The sequence below is a fragment of the Gorilla gorilla genome, chromosome 9, assembly GCF_029281585.2.
Source record: "Gorilla gorilla gorilla isolate KB3781 chromosome 9, NHGRI_mGorGor1-v2.1_pri, whole genome shotgun sequence".
In the NCBI taxonomy this organism is placed as follows: domain Eukaryota; kingdom Metazoa; phylum Chordata; class Mammalia; order Primates; family Hominidae; genus Gorilla; species Gorilla gorilla.
The window spans coordinates 42,791,313-42,814,195 of NC_073233.2; the positions used below are offsets into that span (position 1 = coordinate 42,791,313).

Consider the following 22,883-nt stretch of genomic DNA (forward strand, 5'->3'; position numbering starts at 1 on the left):
CTTAATTTTGTTCTGCCTGTTTTCTCTGCACATAACATCTTGCTGTAACCTCCTGTTTATCCTTCAGTGACATGAGTGAACGTGTTTTGGGGGAGTGAATACTCAGCAAGCGTCGTCAGAAACTTGAGCATTTGCTCCTTAATAGCCATAGCGAATGGGATTAGTAAAGAAAATCATTTGAAATCATGAAGGGTTTACTCACTGGATCTGGGGAGCCAGTTATTCTTTTTGTTCCCTTACCTTGTCTGGATCAAAATAAAGAATAGTATGGATGGTTCCATTATTTGTCACAGGGAAAAGGAGAGCTGGTGTCAATATCCCTATTTTCCATTTGTATTTTATTAGCACTTAAGATTCGTTGAAGTCATCTTGTGAGTATATTTATTAATGTGCTATCTATCCATCAGTCCCCAAGAAGAGAGCAGAGACCTTGTCTGTCTCATTCACCTTTGAACTCCTTGTGCTAGAACAACGTGTAACACATAAAGAGCTGCTCAATACATCTTCGTTGCTGGATAAATAAAATCTCTCTATTGTCCCTGCTGTGGTCCCCTTGGAAGACTGCCTCAGTCCATTGGGCATGGGTTGTAAGACCACCCAAACCATGGTACCAAGCTGAATTTTAAGTTAGGGTGAGGGGAGGGGGTTCTGGATTTGGAGGAGAGACAGGGTGGAGTTATGGGAAAAGATGTTGAATTTGCAGAAAGTCTGGGTTCACATCTTGGCTCTGCCACTGACTTATTTTGGGGAACTCTCTGAGGCATAATTTTAAAAATCTGTACAGGAAGAATAATAATTACTTCTGCCCGCGGTGGCTCACACCTGTAATCCCAGCACTTTGGGAGGCCGAGGTGGGCAGATCACGAGGTCAGGAGATCGAGACCATCCTGGCTAACATGGTGAAACCCTGTCTCTACTAAAAATACAAAAAATTAGTCGGGCATGATGGCGGGCGCCTGTGGTGCCAGCTACTCGGGAGGCTGAGGCAGGAGAATGGCATGAACCCAGGAGGCGGAGCTTGCAGTGAGCCAAGATTGCGCCACTGCACTCCAGCCTGGGCAACACAGCGAGACTCTGTCTCAAAAAAATAATAATAATAAATAATTACTCCTACCCCACCCCACATACACTTTATAATCCTTAGTTGAAGAATGTATGAAAAATGTGTTTTAAACTATAAAGTGATCTGCAAATGTGGAGGAGTGCAAAATGATGATCTTTCTCTTCCTTCTTTTTGCTTCACATAAAGTCAGGTGCCCTGGCCTGCCCCTAGCAGCTCTGCTAGAATTAGGATTTCCTGTTGCCAGCTGCCCTCTTCACAGTGCTACTTTCTCAGAGTGAACTGAGGAATGCATCTCCTTCTAGGATTCCCATCACTGCAATTCCATGATAACAATGGGGGAAGGGGGACCAGGACCTAAGAAAGTGCCCTCAAGATCTCAGACCTGGCCCCACCCCGTGCCACTGGTGAGCACATTGTCACCATGAGCTGTACCATCAAGGGCTGCTTGACGGTGTTTCTCTTCTCCCTTCTCCCCAGGCGGCTGTTGAAGAGTGAACTTGGATCATTCATTACAGACTATTTTCAGGTAAGCTATGTGGATCTGAGCATCCATCATTATCATGCATGTGGGGGCATGGACCTAAAAGGGGTGGCCAATACTGTACAGTTGGACATTCCTTCAACAGACAAAATTATGTATCTCAAGTCCCTGCTGTGTGCTGCACGTTGCAGAGGGGCACCACTCCTGTGTCTCCCAGCAGTTAATGGAGATCACAGTCTCATGAAGCAGTTCTCAGGCATTTTGGTCTCAGGACCCCTTTACACTCGTAAAATGTATTGCTTATTTGGGTTATGTCTATCTTTACCATAATAGAAATTAAACCTGAAGAGCTTTAAAATATGTCTTAATGTATTTAAGTAATAAGCCTATTACATACTAGTGCTAATTACATTTTTATGAAAAACAACTCTCAGAATAAAATAGAAAGGAGATCTCTGCATTGTCCGGCTTCATAGAAGACAGTTGGATTCTTATATCTGCTTCACTTTCAATTTGTAATGATATTGCATGCCACGTAGTTTTGGGAAAATTCCACTGTAAACTCGTGGAGAATGTAAGGGAAAAAAACAAATAGCTTAGTATTATCAAGAAAATAGTTTTGACCATGGGGATCCCTTGAAAGAGTTTGGGTAGTAGGGGTCCCCCAGGGACCCTGAATCATACCACATCTGGATCCATTGTCTGGATCAGTCAGACTTCTCCCCTGTCTATCTATTGTTGGTATAAAGCTAGTGAGTTTAAGGTTCCAGGACCAATCAGAGGATAGTTTCTAATTCACAGACGCAAGCTGTTTTCATGACTCTAACCAAAGGCATATGGTGGAGAGGGAATGAGGAGTGTTGAGTGACAAGGAGTCACTGACTGGATGGCACCTTAGTGAAGTCAGAATCCCTACTTCTCACTCATTTGCTGAGTGGGCAAGCTGTTTCACCTCCCTGTGCCTCAGTTTCCTCATCTGCAAAATGGGACTAAAAATACAACTTACCTTAAAAGGTTATTATATGCTCTATGTGAAATAACACATGTAAAGCACTCTGTACGTAGTGTGTAGGGGGGCAGTATAGAGTAGTGGTCAAGATCACAGCCTTTAGAGGCAGAGTGCTTGGGTTCAGTGCCCAGCATAGCCACTTACTAGCTATGTGACCTTGAGCAAGTTGCTTTACCTCTCTGTATTTCCTTTTCTGTGAAACAGCGGTAATAGGACCAAACCTTATACGGTTGTCGTGAAGACTAAATAAGTTATTTATAAAAAGTGCTCAGTGACTAGCAGAGAGTAAGACAGTAATAAGTGCTTATTAAATTTATATAAGTGCCTATGTGTTATTCTAAGGTGTAATCCATCTCTTTTAGTGGGAAAGTAGCATGAAATGCCTAACATCTTGGTTTCAAGTTAGCAATGTTATTCTGTATCCAAATAGAGCATACTTTTAAGACAGTTTAAAGAGATTTTAGGTTTTGAAAACAGTACAGGCATCCTTTTATAATTTTTCTTTATGAGATTCAGGAAGCTTAAACTTTTACGTGCACTTTAAAAGAATGACATGTCAGTTGTTTAAAAACACACACACACACACACACACACACACACACACACACACACACACACACACACACACACACACACACACACACGGACAGCTCCTCTAAATCTGGACAAACCAAGACCCAACAGAAGCCTGGAATTCAATCGGGTCATATGTCTCAGCTGCTTGGAAGACAGCTCCTGTTCAGGGAGAGACAAACATAAAGATTAAGAGAGAGATAATTAGTCACAAATGTGAATCATTTCAGTCGCCCTTGACTCAAAGGTCAGTCTTGGCCTCACTCTCTTCTCTTGCTGTCTCTACTGATTGATTTTTTAAAAATCTAACTACAGAGAAGTGGTTTTTCAGTCAGTCCTGGAGAAACCTGCTGGGTTGAATTGCCTTCCTCCTTGACATTTAAAAGCTCCATGGTTTGGTGTGGTTTCAATCAGGTTTTAAATGTCATTTGTCTTTTGGTGCTGGGGGTTACCCCTAGGACAGATAGGAAAGGGTGTTTGGGTGGGGACTTGTTTATCTGGGAAGCCCTGAGGTTTTTGGGGGCGGTTAATACTGCTTACGAAGCGTGCCAGATGCTTAAAAACTAATAACCACTTGTCATTTCCTACCGGGAACATAATCAGAAATGCTGCTTTGTGAATACAGAATCTCTTGCTGGGGTGTGGGGCGAGAACTGGTTTTCACAGTTTTAAATCGAAGTTTATTTAAGGTGCTGATCTGGAAAGAAGGCTCTCCTAGATACAGTTTTTTTTTTTTAATAGATTTTAAGTGTCATGTGGGCACACAGCTTTTTTTTCTTTCTTTTTTAGTCTTTTGGTTCCCCACTCCCTACAAAGTTCCTGGAACAAAGTAGATACTCAGTAAACCTTCCTGGGAGAGAGGGAGGGATTTTCTGCCACAGATCACTGAAATGATTTTAGGCGATGCGTGCAATGACATTAAATAACATTAGGGCTTGTGGTTAGAAACTGCTCTCCTCTTTTATTTTCCTTTCACCCTTGGGATTGTGCTAGAGAGGATCTTGAGTTGTACCATGGTGTCCTCTCCCCTCCTCCAGGACTTGGAAATCTCCCTCATTTGAAGAAGGAGGAGCAGTCCTCGAACTTAGTGTCTTCAGCTAGGGATGCTGACTAGTTAGGATTTCTTAACATTATTTTGTTGGCATTGAGTTGATCATTGAGTTCCATTCCACTTAGTGTAAATTATGTTGCTGTGGTTTCTGTTTTAAATGTATTTACGTGTTTAAAAAGTGGATTGATATAAGAAAAATAGTATGCAAAGAATAATCATGTAGGTGGCCCTGGCTGTGGCCCTAGTCATGCAGGTGGTTCAACAGAGACTCAGATTTGGAAAGCCCATTACCAGGCACTGCTTAAAAATGGGCTGGTTTCAAACCATTCACTTTACAGAAGAAATCTCCATATAAGGAGACACGTCCCAGAGGGAAGGCTTGTAGAGGCGAGCTTAGCCTTCACATTTGACTGTCAGATGTCGTTTCAGGAGGGAAAGTCAGGAGGAACTCCAGAAAGTGTGTTCCTCCAGTAAAGGGGCAGAAGGAAGGCCTGGGGACAGATGAGGAATGGAACCCAGGGGTGGACAGGAAAGTCACCAAAACCATGGACCTGGCTGTTGGGAAAGGTGAAAGATGGGCTTCCTGGGTGCTGGGCTCTGCACTGCAGAGGCTCAGATGGCCATGCCTAGACATCTGCATTCAGCAGTCAAGTCTGTCTCCTCACCCTGACCCCCAACTCTGAGCTTGCCACTCGTACAGCCCTTTCTGTGGCTCTGCTTTTGAAAGCGAACATTCTCATTTTACATTCTGTGAGTCTTAACACAGAATGTCCTGAGCGGGGAATAATGAAAATGACCCCAGGTGAGGCCAAGAGAAAGCAGGTAGGAAAATTGTGCTTATCTCATGCCTGCACACAGAGAAGACAAGCTGTGTGATCTGCAGAAGCCCAGCTACACGTCCATAAGGCACTGGCTGGAAAAGTCTCTGACATTTCCAGTATTGATTTTTTTTCCTTTCCCTCTGTTTTGAATTGTGTCCGGAAGGAAAATTGGGGTTTCCGACAGAAACACTATATACTAGTAACAGCTCTGAGGGATAATTGGTTTCTTGTAATTTTTGAAACTGATGATATGAAACGTTCTGGATTTTCCTATTTACCTCATTAGGTATCTTGGTGGTTCAGAGCATGGGTGTGTTTGCAGATTGCACTTTCTGCTATTCTGTATCTACTGGCTTTGTTGTGTGTGTTATAAGCTTTTCCCCCAAGCCCAGAAAGTTCAATTCCTTTTGTTGGGACTGGAGTTTTGCTTGATATAGAAACTCAGGCTAGAGTCAGTGGCTTTGAATGGGTTAATACTAGGAAGAGAGGAAACTTAGCTACTACCGTTGTCAATAGGTCATGGATACCTGGTAATGTGTGAGATATATTTGTGTGTATGTATGTGTACGTGTGTGTGCATGTATGCATATATATGTATTTTTCCATTTGCTGCTCATATCTGCAAGAGTCCCAGGAGGCCAGTTTCCCCTAGAGTTTACAGCATATGGCAGAGAGCTGAAGGAGTGTAGCGTTAACTGAAGACCCGGATAGATGGCGAAGAGTTTAAATCAGGCCCAGAAAAGGCAATTATACTTTGTTGGGACAAAGGTAGAACTTCTAAGGATTCATGGCAAGCTGGATGGAGAGAAGATCAAGAGTGGTGACCGTAACTTTTGTGATTTCTAAATCCAAATTGAGGAGGAGAGAGAAGTTTCAGCTGTTCTTTGATCAGCTGGACAGGCTCCTCTAACAAGCAGGACTCCCAAAATGGAAAAAGAGCTAATTGGGTGAACAGAAAGTAGTAAAAGGAATTCCACATACACTCTGCTTTGAAGGTAAAATTGGGGCCTATCTACACAGGGGGGCTTTGAACAACTGGAGCAGGGATCTGGTGAGAAGACAGAGGAGAAGTTATGTTTTTAGGTGAGAGGTCATCAGAGGTTGCATTTTTTGATTTGGCCAGTACTTAGAGAAGAACAGCACTGTGGAATCTATAAGCTTTGGGTGGCCTAGAAGCTCCCACTGGCCACTGTGAGGGGCGAGAATGAGGGGGAGCCAGACTGGGGGCTTCGAGAAGCACCCCTGGGTGTCTTAGGCTACTCGCTGTGGGGCTCGCTGCCTGCCAGAGGTCACTTCTCAGCAGCTTTGCCATTCTTAATCTCCTTAGCAATTATTTGAATTTTGTACAATTAGTTGAATATTTTGATTGTACTTTTATCATACTTTATGAGTCTCCGTGGAAAAAAATGGATCTTGAAATTGATGACCACAGGTCTTAATATAATTGAGATAAAGATGAAAATCAATAGGCTTGCAGAAGTGGCAAATCTTTATCCTCATTGGACTCAGGTTATTGCACATCAGTTGTGGAAGAAAGGAACACATGGGTACCAAAGGCTGAAAATATATCACCCGAAAATGAGCTCTGAAGATGAGGTGTAATTAGGGATTTTATAATCCTTTCAAGCTCTATGAGGACAGAATTCCTCCTAAATCATGGAAATGTGGTATTCTACACGAGTATGTATTTGCAGGAACTCATTATGTATGGAATTTGGTGATTTACTGTAGAAGAGAAAGGAAGGGCAGGAGCCAGGCTTAGGGCATTGATGGGGGAGGCATAAAAGGTAGGAGCAGATGCTGGAAACAACGTGGTATTAAAATAGTGGAAACACTCAGTGATTCAGTGGGCATGAGAAGTAGAAACTGAGTTGGAAGCGTCGGGAAATTTTTGTTCAATATGGAAAGCAATAAGGTGACTTTCTCTGAGGCTCTTGAAGAGCTATAAGGAGAACAGAATTAATGATAATGGTAGTGACAGCTAACATTTTCAAGCACATACATGCTGGGCATTGTTCTAAGCTGAAGGTTCTCAAAGTATGGTCCCCGAACCAGGAGCTTCAGTATCAGCTGGGAATCTGTTAGAGAAGCAAAGTTTAACTGACTCAGAAACTCTGGGGTTAGGGCCCAAGTGATCTGTTTTTTTTTTTTTTTTTAGACAAAGTCTTGCTCTTGTCACCCAGGCTGGAGTGCAATGGCACGATCTTGGCTCAATGCAACCTCCACCTCCCGGATTCAAGTGATTCTCCTGGCTCAGCTTCCTGAGTAGTTGGGATTACAGGCGCACCCCACCATGCGTAGCTAATTTTTGTAATTTTAGTAGAGACAGAGTTTCACCATATTGGTCAGGCTGGTCTCAAACTCCTGACCTCAGGTGATCCACCCGCCTCGGCCTCCCAAAGTGCTGGGATTACAGGTGTGAGCCACTGCCCCCAGCCACAATCTGTGTTTTGATGAGTCCTGCATGATTGTGAGGCATGCTCAAGTCTGGCAATGCTTTCAGCATTTCCCCTGGGCTAACTCATTTATTCCTCCTGATAACTGATGAGGACGGTTCTGTTATTACATATCCCTCTTTTACAGATGCTGCCACTGAGGCTCAGAGATGGGGGCTATTTGTCTAAGATACAAATACATACAGCTAGTAAATAGTGGCATGAAGACCCAACCCAGGTCATCTGGCCACAGAAGAAAAATCTCTTCGATTATATTTAAAACGCCCTCAAGGAATCCCCAGGAAAAAACCCAAAAACCCAGGCAGGAGGAGTTCCAGGGTTACTTTATTTGTTGTTGTTTTTGTTTTGAGTGTTCAGCAAGTCAGACATGGACTGTCTTCCTTCTTCCTTATAAACATAACCTTTTTGAGGCCCCAATGCACACTTTAACTATGGCTGAAACAGTGCTAAATGAAGAATTAGCATTAGCACCAAGTTTCCACTTCTTCAGTCTCCATCTGGGCACTTCTCGCGGGTCTCATCACACCCACACACACCAACATTGGCTTATTAGGAACTCTCTGGGCCTGGGAGTAAGTTGTGTTTGTAAGACTTTGTTGTTTATCTAGGAAGGCATCCAGGTTCACAGGAGATGTGCACATCATTAGAGGTGATGGCTGGCCTTTCAAAGTCATAGAGGAAAAAAAAAACTGGAAATGGCCTATAATTTGCAGCCCTGGGTTTATGCCAACAACAGGAACCTTCTAAGACATTGATATCACCAGAAGCAAATGTCTGGAGTGAAACTGGTTAACACAGGTTCTGGGAAGGCAGAGCAACACAGCTGCCACCCCTCTGGGGTAGGAAAGAATATCTCACTTGGAAATGGAATCCACTCGAGTGCCAGGCACTCCCCTTGCTAGATGTTGAATGTGGATAGTCGAGAGGAAGGCCCAGCTGGGTGGAGGCCTTGTGGCAGAACCCAGTTACATGGCCTGAGATTGCCAAGCCAACTGCCCCAGTATCTGAATCTGTAATGGATCCCATCTGCTTTCTCCTCTGGGCAAGGACATAAGAAACCTCTCTAAGGCAGGAGAGCATGATGTCTAAAAGCATCAGCCCTTCTGCCAGTAGGTCTGGGTTCTAATCTTTGTTAGAACACTTACTAATCTAATCTTATAATCTTTGTTAGAACACTTACTTCGTTAGAACACTTACCTCAGCCTTGTTACTTAGTCTCTCTGATGCTCAGTTTTCTTAATAGTAATCCAGGTGGAATCATGGGAACTACTTCATATGGTTGATGTGGTTACTAAGTGAGATGACGTACACAAAGTGCCTGATTACATAGCAGTCAACAAGGGATAAGTATTTGTATCAGTATTTTTATTACTATTGCTAAGTAAACCAGAAGAATATAATAGGGGAAAGATATGGGCTTTGGATTCAGACCAACCTTGGTGCAAAGTCTGGTCTCACACTTGCTAGTTGCTTCTTTGAGCCTCAAGTTCTTTATTTGCAAAAAGTGGATAGGTTGTGGCGAAAGTAAAATGTGAGAAGGCAGGAAAAGACTGTAAGATAGTGTCTGACACTGAGTAAAAACCAATAACTGACTCCACTGACATTCTTACTGCATTATCATCACCACTAAAACATTAAAAGGGACGGTAGCTAGCAGCCTTAGCGTTTACAGAATTCCTGCTTCCTGGTCTGTGTGGAAAGTTCTTCCTGCTGGGAAGATGGGGTTCTCCCTGTACCTAGCCTTCTTGGTTACCCATCTCATCTGGGTCCATCCCACCGGGTTGTGAAGGTGCCTGCTTGGCAGGAGGCATGCATCATTGGTAGCCCCACACCAGCCATGGCCACCCTCTGCTCTGTTCTGCCCACCTTTCCAACCCGCCCTCTGTGATGACCGGGGAGGAGCTGGGTCTTTCCTGTCCACTGAAGACTGGGTGGTTTTAGACACCTTTCCCCAAACATCTTGTTTACATTTTTCCTAGCTAAGCCTCATTTTTCTGTTTGCAGCCCGTTTTTCTATGTCTTAGGAAAATTAGATATGTCAGCTGTTTTTCTTTTTCACTTCCATCTCCTTTGCCACTTCATTATAGTGCGACTTGACTGTGTCCAAGTTCATTTATGGGGTGGGGAGAGGATGCATTAAGTAACGATGGGCCCAGTTCCAAGTCCCAAGTTGCTTCCTGGGTGGTTACTATTTAGTAACCATTTTTGGCTTAGTCTTCTGCCTGGGGAGGTGGTGGGGTTGGTGCCATCAGGCAAGGAGTGGGACAAGAGAAACTTGGGTCATCTCCAGCTCTGTTACCATACAGCTCCATCACTACAGCTCAGCAGCCAGCAAACACTCAGAAACTTCTGGAGTCAGGCATTTGTCAGGGGATGGGAATACTGTGAGGTGAGGTCCAGGAAGACTGGACACTTAGGAAGAACAAACAATGCAAGATGGCTGCCTGAAACCCAAGGCTGGGTTTCGCCCCGCCTTCAACCCATTTGAGCAGGCTTAAGCCCCACAGATGTCAAGTTGGCATATCTTTAGGTGAAGTGACAGGGTGAGCTTCATAATTTGCAGAGCCCAGTGCAGAAGGAACATGTGGGTACTCAGCATTCTGTGCAAGAACTCCTGAATGCCATTCTTCTCACCACCTCTAATGTCAACACTGGTGTCCCTGGCTTCTTCTAAAACAACTCTACTCACCAGACTGGTGTGGGGATGCCAATCTCCCCTTCCCACTGGCCTGCCACTGCAGCTCATAGTGGGCAGGTAACCCCAAGAGATTGCACATCTGCACTGGGCACTCTTGGTACCTAGATGGAGAGTGGGCGAGAGGTCCCCATTGAGTCAGCAGCAATTGCACTGCAGCACTGCCAGTCCAGGGAGTGCAGGATGGCTGGCACTATGCCTCTCCCCACAACGTTGCAGGGTGCATGCCAAGTCCTGACTCTCCCTGTACTGGTGCGGAGGCCTCCACCAACATGACTCTGTCAGCACCTTGGGAGTAGGGTGACATTGGTGGTGGAGCCCAGGCACCAGGGGTGAGGTGTAGGTGCCTGAAAATCCCTCCTGGGGAGGTGGTGAGGAGGCAGGGCCATGGGTGAGCTGGGGCTTTAGACCCCAGTGCATGTTCTGTTATCCCTTCAGACTTCACTTATAAAACACAAATTCAAAGATAAAAATACTAAGAATCAACTGCAGAGCACCCAACTGCAAGTGGAGGCCTTCAGAGTACAAGGGCCTTAAGAATGCAAGACCCTTTGGGGCTCCAATTCTCTAGAGAGGAGATTTGGGGTTCAGTTTGAGACCCATTAGCAAAGCTGGAAAATGCAGCTGTGGCTCGGTTGTTGGAGCATGAATGGATGGGCACAGCTCCATTGGGTGGATGGCAGTGGTTCCCCAGTGAAGAGAGTCCTGGGGCTTGGCTAACTCAAAAGATCCTTACTCTGATAGTGTGTGCTGAATAAAACATGAGTAGTAGAGAGACTGAGCCTCACTCTCATGTCTTTTATTGGAATTTTGGAGAGGGAGACCCTACTTCTAGCCTCGGTTTATACAGCTATAAGATAAGAGCCAAATCTATAGACTCCTGGGGGCAGGGGGTTATATAAGGATTTTCAAGATGCCTTTGAAAGGTACTTTAGCCTCCTGGAAAATGGAAATGGGTCTACTAAATATCATCAAAATGTGTGTGACCAATTGATTTTGACTGTAGGACTGGGGAGAGGAAAGAATGTATAGATGATTCTTAAGACCCCTTCTAACCTCAAGTTTGTGTTTCTCTTATTTTGGTCTAAGCTATAGAATTTCCATGCTGTGTATTGTGACAAATTTTAAAAGAGCATTTTCTTTATCATTTCTCCATAATATAGAAATAATTACTTTTCCTTGAAAATATATAAAAAAGATTTTTTTTCCTAATGTCTCCTTGAAGGGAGAAGACCTAGAAAGGAGAAGAAAGGAAAATCCAGGCCATGATTTGAGGTTTATTCCGTAAGATATGGACAATGTAATTTTCAAATGATTTTCTAATTCAAATGAAGAAAATGGCAACAAACTTAGGGACCATATAGCACTTATTCTTCTTTAAGATATTCTGTCTTTTATCTTGGCTTCTTAAAAATAAAAAATCTATCACTAAAATAGCCAGTATATATATTCAGTAAATATTTATTAGGTACCTACTATGTTCTAGGTACCATACCAGGAGCCAAGGGTACTAACTAAAATAAGATATGGTCCTCACTCCTAAGGACCTAAAATTCTAACAAATGAATGGTTTGAATTAATTTCTGTTAACTCATGCTATCACCTGGACTAGTCTTTCATTTCTGTCCATGCCTCAGTTCCCCCTATCCTCCCCACATGTAGATAATTACAGTGATAGAACAAAATGATGAAAATTGAATCACAGAGGCGATCTCTATTACCTCTATAGTTGCATCTCAGAAATGTGAAATTAGGGAGGGTTAGGAAAGTTGTTTTAATAGAAGCCTGGAACATCAGTGTTGACACTAGATGTGCTGAGAAGAATGACATTTAGGAGCCCATGCACAGAATGCTAAGGGGACATTCTGAGAGCCTCACCTGGACTAGGTGAAAGGGACCAACCAGGTGGAGACTGCAGGGCACAAATGAGATTTGTGCTAAGAAGCATTCAGGTGGAGTGGTTGCCATCTGAACACACCTCCACAGACCACTCATGTCCAGCTCAGCTGTCACAAGATGTCGATTTGGTGCTGCTGTATTTTCTTGCTTTCTGACCCAGAAAGTCTTGCCATGACCCAGCTGGGATTCATGAACTTGGCTGGAAGCTAAAGAACAGGTTAGGGCTTTGTCTTTATTGCCTGTGTGTTTCACAATTCTTTGTGAAGGAATTGCTTTTTTTTTCCTTTAACAAAGTTGGTGTATTCCTATATGGTGTCACTGTAACTTTGATTTGGTGTTCTATCTGCCATCTTGAAACTACATGGTGGCTGGGTGTGGTGTCTCACACCTGTAATCCCAACACTTTGGGAGGCCGAGGTGGGCAGATCACTTAAGGTCAAAAGTTCGAGATCAGCCTGGCCAACATGGTGAAACCCTGTCTCTACCAAAAAAGTACAAAAATTTGCTGGGCATGGTGGCTGGTGCCTGTAATCCCATCTACACAGGAGGCTGAGGTGGGAGAATTGCGTGAACCTGGGAGACAGAGGTTGCAGTGAGCCAAGATCCCACTACTGCACTCCAGCCTGGGTGACAGATCAAGACTCCATTTCAAAAGAAAGAACTACATGATGACCAGTTATTTTTTCAAATTAGGTCGTATTTTGTAAATCTTAATAGGAGTATGAATTTGGTTAATGTGTATCCATCACAGAAATGGGATAGTACCTTTGATAAAATGTTCTATTAGTACATTTTATAAAGGCCCATTCACTACTGACTCTCAGCCTCCCACTCCTTTTTTGAAGAAGTTGGGCTGAGATAGCAGCTATTACTATTCCTACCACCAGTGCTGATTACTAAGGACATAAAATACTGTGTGTATGTGTTTATAATGATTAATGTGTTTATAATGATTATAATGAAGAATGTTATGGTATTGCTAGTATTATGCCATTTTACATATGAGGAGCTTGGGACTCAGGGAAATTAAATACAAAATTGCACAGCTAGAATGTAGCTGAGCTGGAACTTGAACTGATACCCAAGTTCTTTCCACTCTGCTCCATATGCTTCTTTTGTCATTGCAGTAGGATCTAGGGTTTTATAAAGGAGAAGGCTAAAGAATGCATTAGGTACTTTGGTAAGATACGTATCACCTTTGCAGCTGCCTCTCCTATAATCATAGGCCTAGGTAATCTAATAATGTGACATGAGTGTAAAGACACCAGCCCGTCATTGATCTCTGAGCTTCTGTGACTTGCAGAAGTCTTAGGGGGCCAGCTATAGACTTTCAAGGGAAGAAAGGGGTCTGGGTGGGAAGACTTGCTGGAAGGCAGTGAAGTGGAGTGGAAAGAACATGGCTTACAGACCCAGGAAGACCAGGTCTGTCTCCCTTGAGCAGTCTCTTCCCTAACCATCAGTAAAGTGAGGACAGTAGCACCAACTTGATAGGATTGAATTAAATGAGATGAAGGATATAAAGCTTATGATGTAGACAGGACGCTCAACAATTGTTAGTTGCAGCTGCAAGAGGACTTTACTTTCTCTTTCCACAATTTCCCATGCATACATTCATTGACAGATGCATATTCACTGCTGCTTAAGATTTTGCACGCAGTCTCTTTCATGCTAATGTGAGAAGCCCTAAATTTATCTTTTTTAAAAAAAAAAAAATGTTATTTCTGCATAGTTTCCCATTGCCTCAATGCTTCCTTTTGTGAGTTTAGATCACTAAGGGCCTCTAGGACACTGGGTGTCAACAATAGCGAATTCATCCCAAGTTTGTGTCATGCCTCTTCCCTGGTCTGAGGGATGAGGGTGGCGGTTGGGTTTGCCTCTTATCTCACTCGCTCTTTTGCTATGGGAAGTCTCACTGTCTTCTCCGGAAGCCTTGACCTTCCAAGAGGAAAAAAGGCTTCTTAAACTCCGAGGCACGGCTAGAACACAAGTGCCTAGAACTCAGTGCCCTTACCCACTGGAAGTGGAAGAGGGTTCATCACTTCACGCTCTGGAGTTGTCCAAATTCTTATGTTCTTTGTTCTCTTTTGGCAGAACCAGCTTCTTGCAAAAGGACTGTTCTTTGTGGAGGAGAAGATCAAGCTGTGTGAAGGCAAGTACAAGACAGCCCTGGTAGACTGGGGCCTCTGTGACTCAGCCTTTGATGTCTGGACAGCTGAGATGCTTCTGTCCAGAAGGGGCAGGCTCCAAGCGAGTGATTCACCCTGTCCGTTTCCTCCCTACCTAGGCAGCAGCACTTTCATTTGAGTCAGCTGCTCACAGCAGTGCAAGTCAGAACTGTGTTTCAGAAAAATGTAGTGGGATGGGGTGGTTTCTTTGGAGACCTTGTTCAGGGTTTTTTTTGTTTTTGTTTTTGTTTTTAATGGGATGCAGGCTGGTGGTCTCCTTTGAAGGTATAAGTTATACTGTGAATCCTCCATGCTATTTCCTCTGGTCTGTCCCGAGCTGTTTCCTACAGGCCTTTGTAATATTTCTGGGGAGTCATAGAAGAGAGGAGTCCTGTCCATTTGCAGGACGTTAGGCTAAGCAGGCACTCACTCAATAGGGTATGATTTGATAGATAAAGGGAAATTTCCTGATCTTAGAGTTTAAAGTCCAACTGACAGGAAAGAAAGGAACTGAATGGAGATAGAAACAGGTTCCAAAGGCAAGAATTAGCCAACCCCATGACTCTACCAAGGGCTACTCTTAGCTCCCACCAAAGTGAGGCTTGATCTTAGCTTGCCACCTCCTTCTTGGGTGACTTTTGGTTAGTTACTAGTTTCTCCAAGTCTCAGCTTTTATCATTTTTGAAGTGATAAATTGGGGTGAGGGGTTGTAGGGAACATAAGGCACATGAGTGGCGTAACACCATACCTGGCACACACAGGCGAACATACCGGACCCTTCCTTTTTTTTCTGCTCCAGCCTAATGAGCCGTAGATCAAACTTACTTCCAGATCCAGACTTATTAGGTGTCATGTCATCATCCTTTTGTTTCTTCCCATTCCCTGGGAAAGACACTAGTGTGTCCAGGAAAGGGGCTCCTAGAAAGACAAAGTAGGAAGGAAAATGAGAAACTGACGCTGGAAAGTTCCAAGGTCTGGAAAACAGTAAATGCTTACCAAGCCTTGGGAATAATAGAGGTTAGAAATTAACCTTTGCACACTTGAGAGTTGGCTGAACCTGTAGCCATTCTTCCCTTGAATACATTGATGACATTTTTTTTTTCAACCTTATAAATACCCAATAACCCAAGACCTTTAGAAAAAAAATTTAAATTGTGGTTAAACAAAACCCCACACAATATAAAATATACCCTCTTTATAATTTCAGTACTTTACAGTTCAGTAGTGTTAATTATATTTACATTGTTGTGTAACAGATCTCTAGAACTTTATCTTGCAAAACAGAAACTCCATGTCCATTGAACAACTCCCAACATTGCCCCCTTTCCTCAGCCCCTGACAGCCACCATCTTATTTTTTGTTCCCATGCTTTGACTAATCTAGGCGTCTTATAAGTGGAATCATACGGTGTTTGTCCTTTTGAGACTGGCGTAGTTTTATTCAGCATAAGGTCCTCAAATTCATGTTGTAGCATGTGACAGGATTCCCTTCTTATTTTAAGGCTAATATTCCATTTTATGTGTATGCTACCTTAGCTTTATCCTCTCATGTGTCAAAGGAAGGGGCTTATTCTTAGGTGACTTGCTTTGACCAAGAATTTAGTGGCTCTTTTGCTTTTTTTTTGAGACAGAGTCTCACTTCTGTGGCCCAGGCTGGAGTACAGTGGCATGATTTCGGCTCACTGCAACCTCCACCTCCCAGGTTCAAGTGATTCTCATGCCTCAGCCTCTTGAATAGCTGGGATTACAGGCACGTGCCACCACGCCCAGCTAATTTTTGTATATTTAGTAGGCGTTTCACCATGTTGGCCAGGCTGGTCTCGACTCCTGACCTCAAATGATCCACCGCCTTGGCCTCCCAAAGTGCTGGGATTACAGGCATAAGCCACTGTGCCCGGCCCTCTTTTGCATTTTGGAGTCAGGCTAGTACAAAAACATGTAAGACAACTGCGTGGTAAAGGGAGGGAAAAGAAACATTATCCCTGGCCATATTAATTGTATGTATGTTATCTGGGGAGTTATTACAAGCTCCTGGAAATGTGGAAAAACAGCTCTATGAAAAAGATACTGAATAAAACCGGAGGTTCAAGTGCCCTTAAAAGGGGAAGGTGAATGTCTCTCACCCAAATAACCCTCATCATAGATACATTCAGAGTGAAAACTCAGAAATGGGGCTGGACAGGATGAACAAAGTTCATCCAAGATTCTGTCCCCCTGCCCTGGCATGGCCTGAGAGCACCAGGCCTGGGATATTCTCTGAGTCTCTTCTAGTCCTAGAGTTCTGGGTGTTGGGGCCTTTTCTGTACAGTGAATGGGCATGTGGGGAACCTTTAAGGGACTCTGCCATCTTCAACCAGGCATCTCTACTTTTTAATTTTATGTATTAGAACTCCAAGAAAAATTGTGTTTGGATAAAACTTGCTGTAAAACAAAGTTTGAAAACAATTAATATGATCTGTCCAGTCACTGCACAAACTCCTCTTTGTCGACATCTCCGCTTAGGTACTTACATGTCTATATATACACACCCCTTCTTTACTGCTGCAGAAAAGACAGGTGGCTGTTCATATCCACTTATTGCTGTTTTGTGAGCAGAAGATGCCATGTTAACTTCAACTTTTCTAGAGCCTTAGTGACCTTGAGTCTTAGGAAGTTCCTTATACTTACCTATATAATTCTGGTGACCTAAACTGCTGCGTTACATTAGAGGGCAGATTTATAGGACAGTCACCTAGAACCATCCATCCAACCCCCTTCATTTTTGCAGGGAGCTAAGTCCTTGACTTATGGGCTGTTTCTGGAAGGGAAGGCACCTGTGTTCTTTAACTCTTTCTCCCCCAGGGCTACCCTGTTGCTGTGTCTGTGTCTGTCTGATGTTCTTCTCTGAACACTTTCCAAAACCTCCATTACTCTCTGAAGTTTGCAGCCAGCAATTAGACCTGGGTTCTCGGGAGGCGTCTTACTGCTGCTGGGTTGCAGAATTACCTTGTGTGCCAGTGAGCATCCTGTCTTGGCATTGAAAGGGGGAGTAAGTAGGCACCAGTGCTGACCTGCAAGGTTCTCTCTTCTTCCCCTCCTTCAGATCAAGAGGGCCTCTGCTTGTCTTGGTTGTAGAAAGCTTAAGATAAGGGACATTAACAAAGAAGCTGGAGTAACCTTTTGCCCTTTGGGGTAAATTATCCAGGTGCTGGAGTTCACCTTGGTTCTAGGAACCAGGGTGACTCAGTATGTGAGAGGGTCCTTTTAGACTTCCCCCTCCTCCTCCCTGCAGTGAAACAGCATAGCCTATATTTGAAAGAGGATGGTGACTGCTTCAATCAAATGTTTATTTGGTTATCTACTATGAGCCAGTACTTTGCTAGGTGCTGGGGAGTCAGGAATCAGAAAAACCATCACAGCATTACAGGCCCTCATGGAGCTCACACATGAATCAAATCATCACCAAGTATAAAACTGTACCTAGGACAAGTACTAAGAATACAATCTGCAGCGGGGTGGTTTGACCAATGGGGAGAGACTTTCCCCTAGAAGTGATGTTCAAGCTGCAACTAGAAAGATAAACAGAAGTAGGTTAGGTAAAGAAGGGAGAGAAAGAGCAGTCAAGGCAGAAGGGCTAGCATATGCAAAGGCCCTGTGGCATGACAGAGAATGGTGACTGAAAGAGGGATGATTAGAGCCCAAAGGCTGACAGGAATACAGAAGAGAGGATCAAGACCCAGAAGGAGGAGGCGGATTCTCCTGGGCTGTGTAGATCATATTATTGATGTTTTCTTTATCCTAGGAGCAAAGGAAAATGTTCATGCTAACTATTAAGTCCTGTTCTACACTGTCCTATATTTGGGTTAAATGGTAACCTCCTTCCACTCACCAGCCCCAGTATCTGCAAAAATCTATACACTTGGCACTTTCCATCCATTCATGCAAAGATTTTAAAAGATTGATTTATTGAAGTGGCTGCACCATGCTAAGCACTATGATGAGCAAGACAGGTGGGGCTCCATTCCCACTCCCGTTCCAGTGATGAGACAGAGAAGAAGTGAATAAGCTGTTCCGATAAAGTGTGATCAGTGGTTTGCACAGGAAAGTTGAGGGTGCCCTGGATTTGCATTTTCCCCCTGTGAATTTCACCCTGACCTTTCAAAATCTGCACATCTTTGGACCTGCTGGCTACCAGTCATGCCCTTGTTCTATTCTCTCTCCCCAGCCACTGCTTTTATTGCCCATTAAATTAATAGACGGGAGGCGCCAAATGAATCTTTCAAGATTTATTCAGTGGAACTGGCAGTGTCTTGCCAAACGCGTCTCTCAGTGTCTAATCTTGGCTGACCCAGTTTCTCTGCCTGGGATGAGCAGAGGCAGTGACCAATATCAGCTCTGATATCTAGGTCATTAAACAGCAACTGCTGCGTAGGCTCCTCTCTGCCAGGGCCCGTCTTTCCTGGAGGTGCAGAGTTCCTCACACAGCCTTCCGATGGCATTGGGTGACCTGTGTGCTCTCCAGCCTGGGGTAGCAGGGACACTTGGCCATAGCTTAGGCTTCCTGATCCTCAGGGTGAGTAGGGACAGCATCAGGAGGCAGGTGCTGTGTTTTGCAGATGGCCTTTTCAGAGAATGCTGCCTTCCCAGTTACTGTTAAGTGGGTGGAGGAAACAGTTTCCAAGTTCTCTTTCTGCCTCTCTCCATTGACAGCTGAAACCCAGAATAAAGCCAATACCTTAATGAGTAAGAAAACAAAACAGTATATAGCTGTGCACACGATCTTCCTGGATAAGATTGGCCGAGAGCATGGGTTGTGGAATCACAGCTCTGCCTTCGAGCTGTGTGACTTTGGGGCAGTTACTTGGCCTCTCTGAGCCTGTAAAGCGGGGGTATTAGAGTCTAGTCATGAGATATCTTATAGGTAAGTAAACTAGCGTAGTGCTGGATAATGTTGTAACCATTCATGTAATAACAATTACTATGTGATTTTAAGATGTCAGCTCCCTTTTCTGGATTGGAGGATGGAAAGGCATATTTGCATATTTTCAGTTGAGTTTTCCCACCCAGTCCTACATTTACTATAGTAAAACCTTGTAGATCAAATGTAAGTAATGCGCTCTCTTTCCTCCCCACACCTAATGCTGCGCCTCCCATTCAGAGTCTTACTAGTGAAGACTAGTAAGTTTAGATTACTTATTAGTAAGACCAGAGAGTTAGGATCAATACATGCACCCTTGTGAGATGGAATATATTTCTGCCCTGAGAATTTCTGTTGGTCTTAGCCTGGAATTAAGATCCTGTAGCACCACACCTCTGCTCTCTGGGCTTTAATAGATCCTGGCTGCAAGTTTTTTAGCATGTGCAGCTTGACATTTTATGTGGAACTGTCTTCTGGCCTCTCCTACAAGTAATGACGAATTCTTTTCTTTCTTCCTCCCTTCCCATCTTCTCGCCCTCTTGTAGGTGAAAATCGCATTGAGGTTCTGGCTGAAGTCTGGGACCACTTCTTCACTGAGACTCTCCCTACCCTGCAGGCAATATTTTATCCAGTTCAGGTTAGTCTCATTGGGGAACACTTCCTGCCATCCTCAGCGATCTGTCTTCTCTCCTGGCTCTTGCGGCCTGAGGGCTCCTGGTAAATGGGAGAAAACTTGGAGATTGGGCACTTGCATTGGTTAAGGAGTTTAGAGATTGTTTAAGGGCTCTCTGGTTCTATATTTAGTGCCTAACTTCAAGTGAAGAAGAGTGCCTGCATAACTAGCAATTTGTAGGCTCTTGTTACCCTCTTGGTTTTGAGTATGTCTTTATATTCTTGGAGTGGTTTGTTTTTCTTAGTTTTCAGAAGTACAGAAGATGGGGGAAGGGAGATTTCTTGTTTCTTTTCTTTCTTTCTCCCCTGCCTCTATCTTTCTTCTCTCCCCCCGCCCCCACCTTTTTTTTGTGAAGCACAATTTTAAAGCAAGTTTGCTGTCGCATTCAAATTATGAAAAAGGAGTAACATTCCGTGTTCCTCTGTAAGGGATCCTACGTGATTTAGTAGGAAGAATGCTGGACTAGGTATCTGTAGACTTAGATTCAAGAGTGTGGGCTTGGGCAGAGTCATTTATCTTCTGTGAGCATAGCTCCATTGTATCTCCTACAAAACAAGGAATTTAGAATAAAATATGAATGACACCTCTAGTATTCTTATTCTGTGACCTCCACTCCTACCATTTGTGTTGATATCCTTGCCCCCTTGTCTCTGTAGAGCTCATACCACGATGGTCACTGCCAGGTTGAAGCCACCGCTAAGGGAGGTTGACCCATAGATGTTCCTCTCCAAAATACATGTCTCTCTCACTTAAGCTGCAGTGTACTCACTCTTCTCTCCTCCCACTGGGGTTGAGGCTTCGTATGTAATTAGGTATTGTTGAAGTGTGGGCGTCGTATGCAGAGGAACACAGCCATTAAGCAATGGGTAGAATGACCTTATACCACATAGATTGTTTGGTCTGAACAGTGTTTTAAAGGAATTTTGGATTGCTGAAAACATTTGTCAAATATTTAAAACCTGGGAGGTTATGCTTACAGATTCCATTTTCCATGTTAGACCCACCCCATAACATTTCCAGTAAGATAGTACAGATAGAAGCTTCTGTCCTGTAGCCTGCAGAAACCTTCCCCTTCCTTACAGTAGTCGCTCATCAGCCATCAGTGAGTCTTCTCTCAGGAAGACAGGTATGGGGATAAGGTTGCCAGATTAAGCAAATAAAAATACAGGATGTTGGCCGGGCACAGCACTTTGGGAGGCTGAGGTGGGTGGATCACTTGAGCCCAGGAGTTTGAGACCAGGCTGGGCAACATGATGACAACCCATCTCTATTAAAAAAAATTAGCCAGGCATGGTGGCTTGTGTCTGTAGTCTCAGGTACTAGGGAAGCTGAAGTAGGAGGAACACTTGAGCCCAGACGATCGAAGCTGTAGTGAGCTGAGACTGCACCACTGTACTACAACCTGGGTGACAGAGCAAAACCCTGTCTCGAAATAAATAAATACTACAGGATGTTGAGTTATATTTGAATTGCATATATAAGCAAATAATGCAATATTTGGGACATATTTATACTGAAAAACACTTCAAATTTAACTGGGCATCCTGTGTTTTATCTGGCAACCCTACTAGAAGGGGTGTGCAGAAAAGACCTGCATTTGTAGGTGGACAAAGGGGCATGTTGAATCAGTACCTGGCGCCTCCTGTGTTTAAAGGCAAACTGAACCAGACCCAGGACAGCAACATGGTACCACCATTTCGAGGGGCCCTGGGTCTCTCTTCAGGCCATTTGTGTAGGGAATTCCAGGGTGCAGGTGTCCAGATGGTTCTAGAATGGAGAGTGCAGGATCTGGGTGGACATAGCCCCAGTATAGTCAAGAGGGCAAAGGTGGGGGAGGGGGGTTTTAAAAGCTCAGAGCCAGGCAGGAGCCCAGACATGTGGGTCTAAGGATAGCTGTTTTGGTTCTCTTGAGAGATGGTAAGATCTGGCAACAATTAATATTGCCCCTGTTCACCTCCTCACTCCCCAATGACTGACTTGAATTCTGCTTCTCTTCTCGAGTTTGCCACGGCCCCCACCTTGCTGGCTTCCCTTTTCCTGTCAACTCCTGAGGCCATTCGCATGTGCTAACCCTGCTTTATTCAATTAGCTGAATTGGGTTTGGGTGAGATGGGCATGTCCATATTCAGATTGTGGACAGGGAATATTCCGGGGAGGTGGCGAAGATCTGCAGCAAATGGTCATCAAAGGTATATAGCATACCCAGAAAAAGGCAAACTGTGCCTTCCTCCTCCTTTTTGTTCTCAGCTGATCCAGGTTCACATATTTATAGTTTTATAGGACTGTATCTCTTAGGCTTTACTTTTTCTTTGTGCTTAGCCTAGAGAAACTGGATGGCATTTGGGTAACAGGGATATGCACTGTTATTTTTTTTGGAGTACGTAGGTTGTGAGGAGACAGGCTTGGTTTTGTTATGCTTTCCCCATCAAGCCTAAAACAAGAACAGAAAAGTGAATTCTGGATTAGTAGGAATTCCTTCTCTGATTCATTGTGGGCCTAAGAGATGGCTAAGGCCTGGTAACAAGCCAGTGCTCTGGTTAATGGCCCCAAATGATCCTCTAAGAAAGCAATGATTCTCTAAGAAAGCAATGATTAACTTGTTTATGTGGCAGGTTGGTATAAACCGGGTACCCCATACCCTCCCTTAAAAGTATTTTCTGCTCGCATCGAAGGCCAGATTCTGCATATAGAAAAGGCCTTTATGGGTTGGGAACCAGCGAGGAGTTCTGAAGATAAAACTTCCCCCCCACCTATGCTGGGGAGGAATTTAGATATTGAGAGATTGGGATATTGGAGCCAGTTCTAACATAAATGGTTGTGGCATGTTGCTGTCCTTGGCCCGGTTAAACTCACCTTTAAACACAGGAGGTACTAGGTACTGATTCAGTATGCCCTGCTGGTCACTTATAAATCCAGGCCTTTTCTTCTGAGAGTGTAATGTTTAACCAGGGGCTTAGAAGTCCCAAAGGCAAAATCCATCATGTTCTCCAGGTGAGTGCTATAACTACCCATGCCCAGTCTAGACCCAAATGACTACAGGTATTTCATATGAAGAAATGATGGCAACAGAATAATCTGGGGAAGAAATGAGGGAGGGGGAG

General features: G+C 43.9%; 1 protein-coding gene across 12 annotated transcripts in view; it reads left to right on the forward strand.

Annotated features, from left to right (window-relative positions):
* Positions 1–22,883, forward strand: part of PRR5L (proline rich 5 like) — a 171,980-nt gene that overhangs the window by 124,471 nt on the left and 24,626 nt on the right. For all 12 annotated transcript variants that reach the window (XM_019036949.4, XM_055355541.2, XM_063711069.1 and 9 more), the window contains 3 exons: positions 1,541–1,589; positions 14,140–14,197; positions 19,655–19,746. In XM_019036949.4, the coding sequence (XP_018892494.2) occupies positions 1,541–1,589; positions 14,140–14,197; positions 19,655–19,746 (199 nt within the window). The remainder of the gene's footprint in view (positions 1–1,540; positions 1,590–14,139; positions 14,198–19,654; positions 19,747–22,883) is intronic.